At 39.4% G+C, this 17,464-nt stretch overlaps 1 protein-coding gene across 3 annotated transcripts in view; it reads right to left on the bottom strand.

The window, feature by feature from the left end:
• The window catches only part of ABHD2 (abhydrolase domain containing 2), a 115,918-nt gene that overhangs the window by 21,817 nt on the left and 76,637 nt on the right, over positions 1-17,464 (bottom strand). For all 3 annotated transcript variants that reach the window (XM_027851505.1, XM_027851503.1, XM_027851504.1), the window contains 2 exons: positions 16,312-16,479; positions 1,881-2,064 (listed from right to left, as the gene is read on the bottom strand). In XM_027851505.1, coding sequence (XP_027707306.1) covers positions 1,881-2,064; positions 16,312-16,479 — 352 coding nt within the window. The remainder of the gene's footprint in view (positions 1-1,880; positions 2,065-16,311; positions 16,480-17,464) is intronic.

The raw sequence follows: 17,464 nt of genomic DNA on the forward strand, positions 1-17,464 counted from the left end.
TTAAACAAGGAAGGCAGAATTTTCCTTTTATTTGATGACATGGGATGATTATTGTAGAAAAAAATTATCATATTGTAAAGAAAGTCTAGGAGAAATCAGTATCTGGATAGTAACAGCTAATATTTTGAATAGCCTTTTCAGCATATAAAACACTTTGTAACTTTAAAGAATATACTTTTGTTACCACATTCTTAGTATATCACTTATAAGCTGAAAATAATCTTGATTAGAAACCTCTCCAGCAAAACAAAGAGCAAAAAATATTATTACTTTCTGGCTGATTTTATAGTTTTGCTTAATTGTGTTTTTGTTTGTTTGTTTGTTTTTTGGTGGGGTAGAGGGAAGAGTGGAAGAGGGAAGGGGTGGGCATTCCAACAGAAGAATGAGAGAGAGGTAGTCTAAAGAACAATGGACTAGGAGACAGGAGACCTTGGTCTAATAGCTGGTTCTCATCTACTACCTAGATGTGTGACCATGAGCAAAACATCTCTAGGGCTTTAGTTTTCTATAAAAATGAGACTACTAGGTTAGATGGTCTCCAAGATCCTGTTCAACTCTAAAATTCTGATTTTATGAAGGACCAAAAAGTTTTAGTCCAGTTCTCTCAATTTATAAACACTTTCCAGGCTGCAGGACTGGAGCTCAGAAAGTCTTAGGATGGAGGTCTGTTCCCAGGTCTTTTAAAAAGTATTCAGGAATTAGTCTGAAGCTATCCTGATGTTGATTGCCCTGTATAAGGTCTGGCCTTGGAGTACACTGATCTCTCTGTCACTACTACTCTCATTGCTGTTGCACCACACATGAAAACTGATCCTGGGAGTCTAAGATTCCTCTCACTATTAGAGAATTCTCCAAGACTAGATTTAGGTTATACAGTAAGAGATTATACTTTGGGCTAATAAGACCTCAGAGCGCTTACTGACAATACTGATTATCAGTACAGGAAAACAATGAGGATCACATCAGGAATTCCTGTTGTTTTTTAAAAACCTATCTCCATGGAGGACGGACAATAAAATAAGGCTTAAACTGAAGCCTAAGGGTTTTAGGTAAAGCAACAAAAGATTTGCTAATCATTAGATTAATATGCTAATATTAGAAGGACCAGGCCCATCAAATGACTACAAACTTGCTTGGTCCTTCAAGGTATCATAAATTTCTGCCATTTAACACTGGAACAGATTACTAAAGGAGATTTTTGGTAATCCTTTATCAGCAGCTCTTTAAAAACAGGACTCAACTGTAATGAGTTAATGAGTTTACAGAACTCATCAATCCAAAGGCAGTATAGGCATACAAATGGATTAAAATGTACATGGAAAGGTATTCAAGGGTTATGAAAGCTGGAACCATAAAATGTCAATAAAGAAAAGCTGAAAAATTCTTAATCCTTAAGGCTGAAGTGAGGGAGAATATGCCTTCTCATGGCTAGGCCAATCATGGTCTAAATCTGGCAGCTGTGATACATCTGGAATGGCAGTGACTGTATGCTTTTCTGCTAATCTTTTCTCTTCCCTAGTTCTACAGTGAAAAGGCCAGATAATTTAGGACACTGATACTTATATCTTAGTTCTTAAGCCACATGGGGCTCTTTTACAAACAAACTGGGATTCTCTAAATTTCTAGGGGATGATATTTGATTCTCTAAGGACATAGGGAGTCTTCTGGCTGTTTTATCCTTCACAAATATGGGTCGAGAGATACAGAAATATGAACAGCACTGATTTATTTGTTCTGACAGCAAGAAGACAAGGACATATGCTAAAGAACCCAATCTAGTAGCAAAACATGGTTTATCAAAGACCCAGAATTTTCTGCCTAATCTTGGATTGATTTTCCCTGGAAGAAATAATGACAGAAAAACACAAGAGTATACATACCTTAATGCACTGTATCCTTGACATACACTGACACAGCAAAGGACTCTTTCTTGATTTGCCTGGGTTTCACCCAGGTATTTACACACGATGTTTCCACCCAGACTAAAGCCCACTACAACCAGTTGGGTCTGGGGATAAGTCTTCTTGATGTAGCTCACCATGGCTCCAAATTCCCAGGTACAGCCTAAAAGTACAGACCAGTCCACAAATCAGTTTTGATGCAATGGATATGCAAAACACACTTTTGTTGGCAGTCTTCCAGTGAGGGGGAACCCATTATCTCCTAAAATAACCTATTTCACATCCGGATAGCTCTAATTGTTAGGAAGTTTTTTCTTACATTAAGCCTATATGTGCCCTTTTAGAACCTCTATCCATTGTTCTGCCATCTGGGACTAAACAGAACAAATCGAATCCTTCTCCCATCCTGGTTGCTCTCCTCTGGATATGCTCCAGCTTATCAATATTCCTCCTAAAATGTGGCAGCGAACACTAAACACAAAACTACAGACGTGGGCTTGATGGGGTATCATTCAGTTTCAGAAGCCGAGACCTTTGCCCCTTTTTGCCAAAAGGAATTTGGCCCCCATTTGTTTACAGACCCCCAAAACCCTTAAAGTTTTAGATTCCTTATAGACTCCCTTTATTTCCTTTTGAAAGCCTTGGCCTTACCTTGTGATCTTATTCAGATGCTCCTTTGCCCCTAGCCCTAAAAAGAATCTGGCTCCCGTTTGTCTACAGGTCCCAGAAAACCCTTAAAACTTTTAGGTTCCTTATCGACTCCCCTTATCTCTCTTTGAAAGCCCTCGCCCCACCTTCTGATCCTTTCAAACTTCTTCCTTCCAGTCCCTCTCATTATCTATTCCCATTGTCTATTCAATCTCTCAGACCTTCCAATCAGAATTCTCATCTAGACCCTTTTCCCAGCCCCCTCCTCTGGCCACCCAAAGTTACTTTAGTGTATATAAGACCCATTCTGGCCCCCATTCAAATGCTGAGATTTTCTCATGCCCAAAAGGCTGAGACTCTCTCATGCCCTCCTCCCTACAGGCAGGAGTCACTAATGTTCAGATTCCTTAATAGCCTATATGATTTATCTCTAATAAACTTTTTCTCTGGCTGGAAGAAGATTTGAGTTGAATTCATTCAGGCAGGGCCCACGTCACGATCTTGGGGTTCGAGCACCCCAAACCTTTAGACCTCTTCAGGCTGGTCAGGGCAGGGTATACAGGGAAGATCATTTCCCTAGTCTTGAACCATCCGCTCCTCTTAATTTAGACCGCAGGGGGCATTCATGGCTACCAGGTCACACTACTGACTCATACTGAGCTTGTAGTCCACTCAATACCCCAGATCATTTTTAGGCAAACTGCTGTTGAGACAGAGGATCTTTAATCCAGAGGGAAGGCAGAGATGTTCTGTGCACTTAGGATAAAATGTTCTCTGTGATACAGTGGTAACAAGCAGAGGGAAACAAATCAATTCATTAATCCAGAAGAGATACTTCTGACAAAAAGGATGTTTGCACCCCATTCCCACCAGGAAAGATGACATCAGTGTGCATCCACACAGGCCTTCACATAGGTCATCAACTACATAATTTCTCAACAGCTTCTTTAACAAGAGGAAGTCAATTACTATACATCGAAGAAGTGCTCAGAAACCCTCTAAGTCCCCAGGTTTGCCTCTGTGGGAACAGAGGTTAAAAAAAAAAAAAGCACAGGAAGACACTGGGGGTAGGGGAGGAGGTAATGGAAAGAGATGTATAAGAAAGCATAAGAAAACTATTGATTTATGGTGCAGGTCCAGGCTTGTTGGTTGGCAAAAACTCAGGAATTTTAACCCAACTGAGCCAGCTAAGCAGCTCGTGAAACAAAAAAGAAGGCTGAAGGTAAGATCACCTTTTGTTTCTCTTACATATATGCCTCCCTCTTGCAGCAAGCACTCAGCATCTGGCTACAAGAAGCATGCTGAGCCTACAGGGTCAGGCCTTAAGTAACTGATTTATCTGCTTTTTTGAATTTGAAACCTATGCTACAAGCTTCCCATCTGGGCAGCTGATTCTATCAGCACTAGAGCAGGATACTTAAGGAGTCAACCACGTCTGGGTACACAATCACTCCTGAATACCAAAGCAAATATTTTTTGCCCAGAAAGGATCTCCAGGATAGCATGAGGTTATCATCTCTGACCTTCAGCTCTCTTTTGGGGAGGCATCCTCTTGATAAGCCCTCAAAAGAATGGTAAAATTACTTGATTTTACTCCCTCCACTGAGGTAGCCCCAAAACCCCATGGTGCCATAGGAACTGATTTTTGTGAGTTACTATAGCTGAACAAATGAAACACTTAGTGGCAAACTTTCTGGTGATGAGCCTCCTCAAAAGTTAGCTAGGTTGACCTTTGGGCAATACTTGGAATTCCCTTTTCACAACATTGCCCAGTACCCTCCCCATCTCTGCCTTCCCTGTCTCTAGCAGTAGATGGATGCAACAGCCTGGAGGGAGCTTAGGGTTATAGCTTTTAGGATTTAGATTCAGAAGGACCTTAGTAATCATCCAATTTATACTTCATTTTATTTTTATTTATTTATTTATTTTTTATTTTTGTGAGGCAACGGAGGTTAAGCGACTTGCCCAGGGTCATACAGCTAGTAAGTGTCAAGTATCTGGTCTGAGGCGGCATTTGAACTCAGGTCCTCCTGACTCCAAGGCTAGAGCTCTATCTACTGCTATCCCTAGCTGCTCCTTACACCTCATTTTATAAATAAGGAAACTGGCTAAGACAGTTAAATGACTTGTCAGGATCATACCACAGCTGAGCCAGTATTGTAAACCAGGTCTTCTTCTGTCTCCAAAACCAATGCTCTTTCCACTAAAGCACACTGCCACCCACACTGGTTTTGCTTTCTTCCAGAATAGTTGAAGCATCTTCCCCCAAATCAGCCTCTCTGTAGGGGAGTTATTAGCTTACAATATCACTGCCTATATCAGGGAATACAATTTTCTGATTACACCCACCTTTTATCAGGTGTTTTCTCTTTCCATTCCACCAAATATCCAACAAATCATTATCTATCTGTCTATCTTCTAGTAATCTTGAGGTTTCAACTATAGAGTAGAGTGATCTAGAAAGAATCATAGTGACTAGAGGGTTGCATTAGAAATCAGGAAGACCTGTCTGGGGAGTTTAAGTCCTATCTCTGACTCAAAATAGCTGTTTGACCATAAGCAAGGTACTCAGTATTCCAGGCAACTGTCTCTGACTTTCAGTTGTTATATACAAGTTGTAGATCTGCACCCAGCGAGGAAATTTACACCATAGTTCCCTAGAGCAGTATAGTCATAAGATCCAGATGAAAAGAAAACAAACCCCAACTAAAGTGAAATTCAGATTTGAGTGCTACTCTTTAGGTTTCAGCTTCCTCATCCTCATCAAGTGAGGGGTTAGACTAGATGGCCCTTGAAGTCCTTTCCATTTTTAGATATTAGATCCTAATGTCATTAAAACTAGAGACTAATTAATTATGATCTAAGATAAGTATGGAGATGTCACTAAGGTTGCTACAAAATTGATTTGCTATGGTACCAAGGAATAGTTACAGTGAATAGGTACTTTGGGATTGACAATTGAATTAAATCGAAACACATCTCATCTGAGAAATGGACCAGTTCAGTTTGTCTCCTGACACATTGTCAGAGCTGCTTTCCAAAAACCTGATGTCTCCGAGGTACTGGGAGAACAATTATACGATGGACCTTACACAGTTTCAACTCTGTGTCTTTCTCATGTGGGGAGATATTTCTTCCCAGGTTCATAAGCTGTTGTAAGTGAATGGGATGCTACAGGTTTCAATGACTTGGAGGAGCTCATAGCTCAAACAAGTGGGACCCATTTCCTTGGATTATTCCACTGCAAGTAATACAAATGTCAGAGACTCTAATCTACTTTCCAGCATGACAGAAATTCTTAATGAGATTCTACATATTTAATCCTTATGGGACGAGCATTGGTGGCACTGCTCAGATATCTAATCTAATGCTACTGTAATAGAAATGAAATCTAGGGCACTGACTATAGCCTTTCACAAAGAGCTGATTATTACCGCTCAACACTTGAGAGCCAACAATGCTCGGAACAGAAAGATGAATGATTCATGGCTAATGTCCCAGCTATTGGGACATTAAAAAAAGGCCCTCCAGGCAAAATCTGCTTGTGATCCACTTCATTTTAGAAAAGAGTTTTCCCAAATGGGGCCAACAGGACTCAGAAGTTCAACATTCAGGATAGTGAAATAAGAACACAGATTAAATTATATGGGTAAAAACAGAAATGGCATGATAAAACAGAAAAAGCAAGTCCAGGTTCTGATGCTTACTAGTTGTGATCCCTGTTAAGTCAGATTCTTTAACTCTCAATTTCTTCATCTGTGAAATGGGGATAATAATACTTGTAATACTCATACTAAGTTCAGTGGATAGTGTGCTGGGCCTGGAGTCAAGAAGACCTGAGTTCAAATCCAGTCTCAGACACTTACTAACTGTGTGACTCTGGGCAAGCCACTTAACTTCTGTTTGCCTTAATTCACTGGAGAAGGAAATGGCAAAACCACTCCAGAAACTTTGCCCAGAAAACCCCATGGACAGTACTGGCACGCTATGATCAGTGGGGTCATGAAGAGTCAGACACTACTAAACAACAAATATTTATACCTCACAGGGTGGTTGTGAGTGGAGTGGTCTGTAAGTCTGGAAGTGCTATGTAAAAGTGAGTTCTGATGTACATGGATATATGTCTCCACAGTCCAGTGGTGATAGTGTTGGTGTTGGGAAGCAGCATAGGACAACGGAAAGAATGATGGATGTGGAGTTAGAAGACATGAGTTCAAATCTCAGCTCTGCCAATTGCTAGCTGCATGATCTTGAGAAGGTTACTTAACCTCCTGGGACTCAATTTCTTCATTTGTAAAATGAGTTGGGGCTCTGTAGTCCCTTTTAGCCTTATGATCTATGATCCTATGTGTATGTATGTATGTATGTATGTATATATATGTATGTATGTATAGGAGCACTTAATACATATTTATTGAATGAATAAATGTGTTATAAGTATGTGCTTACATACTTAAACATATACCCATGTATATATGTAATCATATACACACACATATATGTACATGGAAGGCAAAGAGTTTTTACAAGAGAGGGGAAGAGAAGATAAATATAGTTCCCCATCAAGTTGAAGATCTGGAAAATTAAGATGGTGAAAATAACAACATGGATTCATTCAGGTGGGTGGAAGCTCTGAAAGCCTTTTGTCATTACCAGAGTAAAAATATATGAGTCACCATTAGGTCATGTCTACTAGCTATAGAGGAGTTGCCATAAGACTGAATAATTCAGTTAGAAAATAGCTGTAGAAACAAAAAAATCCCAGACTCAAAGCGTAATCATTGGCATATCAGATGAAACGGCATTTCGCAGAAGCAAATCCTTATGCTTAAGAGTTTCCATTTTGTTTTGTTCCTCCAGAGCAATGGCATTCCCGGGACTTGGAGGACAGTACTTCCTTCAGGGATGTGAGGGCCTTCAGACTGTAAACTGCACCTACAGGGTTGCTGAGTTTGACTCTTCCCCAAATCTAATGCTTTTTTGGAAGGGAGCACGCTTTCATTTGTACCTGAGAGCTGTGAGAAAAGAGAAGTTGTAGGGGGCTTATCCGAAGGGGATGATAAGCTAGATTCAGGGAGCTGACAGACTGAAGGCTGCATTTACAGTCATGAGTAGTTGAAATAAATCCCTATGATGCTCCCACTGTTATAGGAAACTGGGTAGAAATTATTGTTTTTTCCTGAGAGTTTTAAAGAGAGAAGGAAAGCTATGGAAATCACAGCTGAAGTTGAGCTTGAGAGTATCACAGATCTTGAAAAGAGAAGGGGCCTATCATAGGCTCATTAACTGTTTGCATTTTAACTGTGGGAAAAGTATTATGATCCCCACTCTAACATGTTAGTGTTCAAGGGTATTGAGATGTTGTTCTCAGTGTGACTGTGGATAATCTGGGTCCAAAATCTGGAATAAAAGACAATGTCTGTGATATACATATCCTATGCATGTATGTGCACATACAGATTTGGTAAGAGAAAGCAAGTGGTAGTTTTGAATATTTAGTTGAGGGGAGTTAAGTATCATAGGCAGAACTGGGAAAGAAAAGTAATAAAATTTGCAAAAAAATACAAAAATCAGTAAGATAAATATTTGTCAAATTGAATTAAACATAAAATAAATAATCCCATTTCCTGGGCCATTTTTTCCTCTCAATCATGTTCCCCTCTTCATTCAACTTCTGGTTTCCATTCCTACTGGATCCTTATGATCATTAATATCTTCATTTTCTACATGAAATCAGATATTTCGACCCACTAGGTACCCTTTCCATCTCTGCTTCCTTTCCTGTGCAAGAAAAAAAAAATCACTCACCTCCAGGCCAGATAGCTAAAGAGAATGGGTTGAAGGATTTAATCTATTATTTTTGCTTCCTCAGACTACAATTCCAAGGGGGAAAAATCTCCTTATTCAAATACCACACCCATAAAAATAAAAGCAGAATTAATACTCTGGAGGACAATTTCCCAAGGTCTGTTTTTTTTCTCTCAAGTCTCAGCAGACCAGCAGCAGCTGGGCTACTTTGAGCTGAGTTTGTTTCCGTGGGCCACCTAGTAAATTTCTCTAGCTTTGCCTGCAACTTTTTCCCTTCTTTTTCTAAAGCTCATCCCCTACAACACTCTCCACGTGAAGAAGGCTACTCATCTCAAAAATCTATCAAGGATTTGATGAAAGGAATGCAAGAATAGTTTAGATTTCATCCCATCCCATGCTTACTAACTAGTAGGACCAATCCATTTCTCTAAGAGAAGGGTAGAAAGCAGTGCACTTGGGATTAGGTTTCTATCTCTTAGAGAAGTAAGACTGGGACATGTTCAGTCTACTAGCATTAGCTTACAAAGGAAAAGCCTCCTCCAAAAGCCAGGGGAGAAGGTAACTTTAATTGTGGACCTAGGGAAAGTGGACAGATAGTTTAGTTTTGGGGGGAAGTGAGTCACAGATTCAGATGTATGCTTGTGTATGTGGTTAGTCTGGGACGGTGTATATCTGTTTCAGCCACTTCAGTTCAGCTCAGGGAAGAAGCTAAGGGTCTGAGGAAGTCTGGGCATGTTTAGGCTATATCCAACAAGGGACTCTTCTGGTGGAGACTATGAGCAGCAGCCTGATATAATTCATCTAGACTGTCCCTTCACAAGTAATAGTATGTTATTATATTGGGCCAAGTATAGGTGCCAACCCTAAAATGAAACCTCTCTGAAAGGAAAACAGTATCTGAGTAAACAAATGCTGATTATAGGCCATATCAGGTTTGATGCAAGTCACACTGTGGGAGGAGAAGTTGAATATAAGATCACAGATTTAGAGCTAGAAGGAACCTTCCAAGCCATCTAGTTGAATCCCTTCACTTTAGAGATGAGAAAACTAAGGCCCAGAGAAGGGAAATGATTTGCTCAAAGTCATACAGGCAATAAGGGGGCAGAGGCTAGTATCTGTAGTCACCAACCACCTGAGATTTTTTTAAAACACATTTACATAGGGAAAGGCAAGGAACAGAAGACAAATACCAAAGTGTGGCACAGTCCTGTCAGGATTACATCAGGAGTGCTTAAACTTGGTAAGAGGTAGACAGACAGGAGTGCAAGGCTGGTGCTAGGGGAAGCTGAGTATGACCAAACTTTTAAAAAGTAATATTGGAGAAAAGAAGGCAATCTAAGAAAGGGTAGGGCTGCTGCTCAGGCTAGAAGGGACTATGGTAACTGCCTAGGAAAAGAAGATAGAGCTATTTAATTCTCACTTTGCTTCTGTTTTTTCTGCCAAGGAGAATGATCTCTGGCCTGGAAAAGAGGGAACCAAAATGGCTAAAAATCAATATGAACATTGTAAGGGAGAGCTGAGCCTTGCTACCCTGAATCAGTTCAAGTCATCTGCTCCAGAGAAACTATATCCTAGGTTATACTGAAAGAAGTGGCTGACCTATTTGCTGAGCCCATATCAATGATCTTTGACAGATCACGGAGAACAGGAGAGGTGCCACCAGACTGGAAAAGGGAAAATGCTGCCCAATTTTCAAAAAAGGGAAGAGAATGGAGTATGGAAACTATAGGTCTGTAGGTCTGATTTTTGACTCTTGGCAAAATTCTAGAACATATTATTAAGGGGGGTAGATATCCAGAGAGGAAGCAGTGATTACAAAAGGCCAGTGTGGTTTCATTAAGATCAAGTCACACCAAATTAAATTTTTTTAAAAGAATTACTTAATTGGAAGGATGCACATTTTAGCAAAATGTCTGCTGAACTCTCTTCTACTATGGTTGTGGAAAACATGGAGAGATTTAGGCTAGACAATGCTGCAATGAAGAGGATTTGGAATTGTTTGAATGATTGTACCCAAAGAGTAGTCACTAGAAGGAAAGTTCCAACAGGGTAGCCTTAGGGATCTGTGTTTGACCCTCTGATGCTTAACATTTTATCACTGACTTGCATTTATCAATATATAGATGATATGCTTATCAAATTCGCAGAATGACACAAAGCTAGTAGGATGATACTGGATTATAGAGTCAGGATTCAAAAAGATCTTGAAAGCCTAGAACACTGGGTCAAATAGAAAATGATAAAATTTAATAAGAGTTGAATCTAAATGTTACAGTTGGACTCAAAAAAAAATCAACTTCACATGTACAAGACCAGGGAGGCATAGTTAGACGGCAATTTTTCTGAAAAAGATCTGGAGGTTTTAGTGAACCAGACATTCAAATATGAGTCAATAATAGGAGATGGCAACCAGTGAGGCTAATGCAATGTTGGGCTGTGTTAACAAAGGCATAATGTCAAGGCCAAGGAGGTGGTAGTCCAGCTATCCTTTGCCTATCCTAGGCACCACACTTTAAGAAGGACACTGATACACGATAAGCTGGAGGGTGGTGAGCCGAGGGCAACCAAAATGTTGAAGGGCCTTGAGTTCATGCCACATGAGGATCATTTGATGCAACTGGGGATATTTAGCTTGGAGAAGAAAACTTAGAGTGAGATATAACAGCTGTCTTTAGGTATCTGAAGGGCTGTCACTCTGCAGAAGGACTGGATTTATTTTGCTTGTCTTCAAAGACCTAGGACTAGGACCAATAGGTAGAAGTTACAGATACAAATTTAGGTTTGATGTAGGGAAAATCTTCCTAACAATTAAACCTACACAGAAATGCATTGGGTTGTATTTGGGTTCCCCTTCACCTGAGGTCTTCAAGCAAAGGTTGGATGAGCACTTGGTTGATGGATAGTAAAGAACGTTTGCTTCAGTATTGATTGGACAAGATTGTTCCTTCCAATCCTGATAGTTTGTGATTCTATTATGACACTAAACTCAGCCTCTTTTCACCATACCTTTCTGAAGTTGTATAACTGGCTCCAGCCAACTAAGGAGAGGATGGATAAGAGATAGATAAACATAGCTCATGCTTATCTCCCTGGAGTCCTTGCTATAAACCAAAACTGGCAGGAATCAACAGGCCAGACTCCATTAAAATGCCTAAGATACTATGATGATAGTGAATCTGTTCATGATTTATTCATCTGCCTTAAAAAAAAAAAAGGATTATGTTTGGGAAATAGACTGAGAGGTCAAAGCAGTGTGGTAGTTCCTAAAATATCCTTTTGCAGTAACTTAGAATAAGATTCCCTCTCAAATCACAGTAGTGATTTGAATAATGGCCTACATTGTAGGATTCCCCCTCCTTCTCCCCCCTCCCCCTGCCTTTTTTTAAAAAAATGATTAAAACATCACTGTTCTTGAAGGTCATAGAGCTTTATTGGTTTTGTAGAGGAGATTCCCTAAAGTAGGAGAAAGAAAATTCAAGAAGAATTCTCCTAAAAAGTCTAGTACTACGCTTGGTGGGAGGTTGAAAGGATCGTCCAGCTACCAGAACAGAATATTGCCCTCCTGTCTACCTCTTGTCAACTCTCCAGCCTTGCCAACACCTAAGGGCTTAGAAATAAGATTAGTAGTGCCATTTAAATCCCTGCAGAGCACCTATATTAGCTTGGTATTTTGGTCAGAGATGGGCACTGCTAAGTACTTAATAGGCTCATAGTCTTAAGGGAAGTCAGGTTATATTTTTATCCCTTTCAACATGATACATAAGGAAAGACAAGCCTCACTTCCCAGGTCCTTGAATCTAGACCAAACCTAGAAACCTTCTGGTCACAGCTGATGTACAGTGACATCTTGCTTTCTCATTCCTAAAACTATTGAGGTTTTAAAGACAATTTAAGAAATCCAGATCCAATTACCCTAATCATCCACAATCTGGTTTACAGTTAACTTCTTTGGCTCATGGATGTCTCTCAGCTCACCTTTGCCCCTCACCAGAATATTAGACTATTTATATAACGCATCTGGAGGAAAAAAAGAAAGCAGAACATATTCTTTATTTTACTAGACCTTTTTCAGGGCCACTGATAGGAAATGCTGTACATTCCAAACACTGTCCAAGGTTTTAAAAACAAGACAAATTAAGCCAACATATCTCTGCTGCTTCACTGTTCCTATGAAAGGCTATGTTATTTATATAAAAAAAATTTCAATTAATTTTTTTCACATTTTCACAGTGTCCTTTTGTATCCAAGTGACCAATCTCATTTAGATGTTATTGAGATTTATACATACTTGGTCCTGACATGGCATTGTACATAATTTATTTTTTCTTTGCTTTAACGATTGTTTTGGAAATGACACTGCAGGGGGTCATTACTCATCCTGAGTTTGAGACTTTATTTTTAGTTTAATTCAACTTGCTTAGATCATACAAAATGGGTTTTGGACCCACTATCTAATTCACAGAAATGATAAAAATCAAGGAACAGCTTGGCTGAAGGAACTTAAGCAATTAACTATATGGGAGATCAGGTTGAGTGAGTGCTATTTCAAAAATTAACTGAAGCAAACCAACACTCCCACCAGCAAATTCAAAGGATTACAAAGAATGGAGGACCTTCACAGTCTTCCCTGGAGATGTATGACCCAAGCATGGCAGCAGCAAAATCTACCAGGATAAAAACAGTGAAGGCCATGCTACCAGAAGATCTGTTCTAGTGGTTTGTTGCTGATGTTCAGTCATTCAGTCATGTTCAATTCTTTGTGACCCTCGTGGAACACAGCATGCCATGGGGTTTTCTTGGCATAGGTACTGGAGTGGTTTACCATTTCCTTCTCCAGTGGACTGAGGCAAACAGAGGTTAAGGGACTTGCCCAGAGTCACACAGTTAGTAAGTGATTGAGGCCAGTTTTGAACTCAGGTCTTTCTGACTCTAGGCCCACTGCTTTATCCACTGAGCCACCAAGCTGCCTCCTTTTAGTGGTTTATCACCAGTCAAAACTCAGTGAAGCAGAAACTCAGAGCAGGTGCCTGTTTTGGTTGGCATGGGAATATGGGTTAGGAAACATAAACCAAAGAAAGGAGGAGGAAGTAAATATTTTCCTTTCCCTCCCTTTAAATTCCATCTTCTAATCCCTGGTCTCCAGTACAGAGTAAATTTTTTTTTTTTTTACGGGTTAAGCCCTTATTATAGAACACATGATCATCTTGGATGGCTACTCAATGTGACACTTGAGAATGTTTATAGACACTCAGTTGTGTCAGGCTGTACACAGACCATATCTTGATTTTTCAAGTAAGTTGGTCATTTCTTCTTATTACAAAACTGAGAACAAGATTAGAGTGAAGGTGTGATTGCAAAGATACTATCCCTTATAGCAGAAAACTTTGCCCAATGATCTGTAAATATTGGTTTTTTTTTTTAAGGGCAACTCTTTGAGGTAACCTTAATTGAAAAACATTAACTGTGTTAAAGATCATTAGCATCTAAAACCACCTTGTTCATTTTAGTTGTTTTTTAAATATTAGGTTAATGTATACTGTATTTGGGGCTGCTTACTCACTCTGCCTGAAGTCATTTTGATACCTTTTTGCCTTAAATCTTATCAGAATATACTCAAGATTATGGTGGGATTTTTTCCCCCCATACCATGCTACAAGTAAAAGTAGTTGCAGAAGAATTCTAGAAAGCTAAAAGAAATGACTCCAAATGTTTAATTTTTTCCCCTATTCTTTCTTCCAATGGAGGACTAATATCTGAAACACACAGTACATTTTATAAATACTTTCACAATGAGCTTGTGCCATAAGGACAATCAATCAATCAAATAGCAAATATTTATTAAGTACTCACTACACATAAGGTACTGTGCTAAGCACTGGGATAGAAATACAAGCAAAGATAAAGACAGTTTCTGCCCTCAAAGAGCTGGCATTCTAATAGGAGAGAACAACACAAGAAAGGAGAGTTGAAGATTGGAGATAGGGGAGAAGGAAACACCTGCTAGGTGGCATGGTGGCTAAGTCCAGAGAATCAGGGCAGAACTCACCAATGAGAGGAAGGGACTGCAAAAGCAGAGTCAGGAAGCAGCTGAGGTGTTGTGGAAACAGGAAGTCATCCAAGGCCCAAGACTTTTCTTGAGACATATCACATGAAGCCTACCACTGTGGGTGAGACAGTGTAGCATAGCATGTAGGCAGATGACTTCAGAGCTGGAAAGACCTGAGTTCAAATCCTGCCTCTGGGCAAATCACTTAGCCTTTCAGTACCCTAGGCAATTCTCTAAAATGGTAATTTATGGACAAGCTGTCAATCTGCATTAGTAGAGTGTTTCTATACCACAAGTTCCCCATATTGATGAAACTATAAGTCCACATCAAAAAAAAAAAACTATTACATTTATTTTTGTAAATCTGATCTTTCCTGCTAGACTATAAAATCTCTGAAGGCAAGGATTATGTCTTGTTCATCTTGGTACAACCTATTAGTACAATGAACAGTGTCATGAGCACAACAGTGTCTCAGATTGAGAGCTGGAAGGGAACTTAAGAAGTTATCTTAGTTTAAGACCTTCATTTTACAGATGGGAAAACTAAGACCACAGATGTTAAGTGATCTGCATAAGTTCATATGGGAAGGAAGGGAATAAACACTTATTAAGTGCCTACTATGTGCCAGGCACTGTCCCAGGTGCTGGGGATACTAATATAATGGATGAAACAATCCCTACTCCCAAAGAGCTGATATTCTAATTGAGAAGATTATCAAGGGGCGGAAGGGATTAGAGCCTTTTAAAACTTGGTCTTTTGAGGCAAAACTAGGAATAAGGCAGAGAGATGGATGCTAGCTCAGTCTGGGAGTAGGGAGTGAGGGAAAAGGGAAGGAGAACCTAATAATTAATGTTCTGGAAAAGTGGAATAGGCAGATTTCTGAGACAGTGAACTCTCCCCCTAGGGTCACAGACTTAGAACTGAAAGGGATAGCATGAGTTTGACACCCTAATTTCACAGATGAGGAAACTAATGACCAGTGAGATCAAGTGACTGGTTCAAGGTCATATAGGTATTAAGGAACATTACTGGGATTTGAACTATCTCCTGAGACGTCAAGCAGAAAGTGGATGATAGTATCTCTGTCTGCCTGTCCCTCCCCCCCTCCACCTAGCCATATATATTATTTGATTTTCACAAGCCTGTTAGATAGATACTATTAAGTATTCTTCTTTTAAGGATAAGAACACTGAAATTTGTCAGGGATTTTGTGAAGGGATTCCTAATCAGATATAAGTTTGACTAGATAATCTCTGAGAAACCTTTACCTTTGAACTCTTGAGAGTCTATGATTCTGTGGTCTTAAAGGTCTTTTATTTACAGGTTTTGATTTGTTCTGATGGAGTTTTAGGGAGCTCAGATCAAATGGGGACATAGTCACATTTTTTATTTTGCCTCAAATGTGGTCAGGAGCTTCCTAGGTTCCAGCAGTTCTCTGCCGAGGATGGCAGTGGATAATGTAATCCCTTAGAAATCTTATCCTGGACCTAAATATCTGGCTCTGGGCAATGACTGGTTTTGCAATAAGGCATGGGTAGTGCTAAACAACCTAGAATTTTGGCCTTTGGTTTTTGCTATAGGTTAGTATGCTCCATTACAGGGTGTGAATTCTACTTTTTTAACGGTGGTCATTAAAAGTGAAGGGAAAACTAAGCTATAGTCACGATGAGGATGGAGTAGGAAGGCAAGTTTAAAGATCTCCTTAAGCAGCTACTTATAATGCACTGCCATTTATTTGTCCTGATCCTCTCCCAAACACTGCGATTTTTCTGGCTATGAAAGTCAGAAATCATTAAAGAGATACTCTATCTATTGGTCTATAGTGTACTCTACTGTTGCTATCGCATAGATTAGAATGGCAAGAAGGAGAACCAGAGTAGTTATACTTAACATGGTTTTGCCCTTACCGTAAGTAAACATTCGAGGAGATGTCAACTCAATATTGGGTAGTGCACCCAAGTGGTTCAGCACAGCACATCGATAGCCATTTTTCTGGGCATAGTCGACAAAGGTTCGGATGTACTGCTTCTCACTATGGTTGGCAATTCCAGGACAGATGACCATTGTGACGTCATCTACAGGTTGAAGAAAGACATTCAAAGAGACCAGATCAATGATGATACACTAAATGGAAAAGCTAAAATCCAATTTTATCAGGAAATGGGAGGGTTTCCCTAGTTCCCAATCAAACAAAAGTTTTCATCACCTTGCTTTAGATAGAATTTAATTCCAAAAGTCTTAGAAGGAGAAACTCTCCAAATGTTCTAGCCTATGAATGTATTAAAATAATAATATTACCTACTTTATACTGCATAGTGCTTTATAGTTTAAACTTCACATATCATATATGTACACACATATGTATTGTACACATATATATGTACATACTATATATGTATATATGTATATATATGTATATATGTGTATATATATATGTATGTATGTATATATACACACACACATATGTATCTCTTGTGGGGCAGGCCAGGTAAATAATATTACTTTCAATTTCCCAATGAGAAAACTGAGGCTCACATAAGTGACTTGCCCAGTGTCACATAGCTTGTTAAGTAGTGGAATTGAAACTTGAAAGTAGATCTTCTCTTTCAACTATACTGTCCTGCCTCTCCACTTGAGCAAGTTGTTAACCCTTTCATTATGGAAATGTTGCCCCATTGGACTAGCAACACAGGCTTTGTTTCTTAAATCCGACAAGAATTCTTTCCAAAAGTCCATAAGAGCTGTTGCTTTTAGCAGAGCTTTTTCTGGGATCTATATATTGACAATACTCTTGAATCATCTTCATCCTTTCCTAGGAATAAATGGCTTGGAAATATAAGCGTTTTTAAAGGAATAAGTCATAACCAAACTGTTAGTATTTCTTATTTTTCCTGCCCTCTCACTGCTGGTTTTTTCTTGGCAAAGCAGGCTGGCTAAACCAAATTCTGTTCTTTAAGCAGAAAGTAAAATAAGGTAGGAAGCAAAAATATATCACAACATGAGGACATGCTTTCAAATTTCTCTCTTTGAGAAACAAACTACTAAAATACCATGCTAGTG

The sequence above is a fragment of the Vombatus ursinus genome, unplaced genomic scaffold, assembly GCF_900497805.2.
Source record: "Vombatus ursinus unplaced genomic scaffold, bare-nosed wombat genome assembly UNPS02009205.1, whole genome shotgun sequence".
Taxonomy (NCBI): Eukaryota; Metazoa; Chordata; class Mammalia; order Diprotodontia; family Vombatidae; genus Vombatus; species Vombatus ursinus.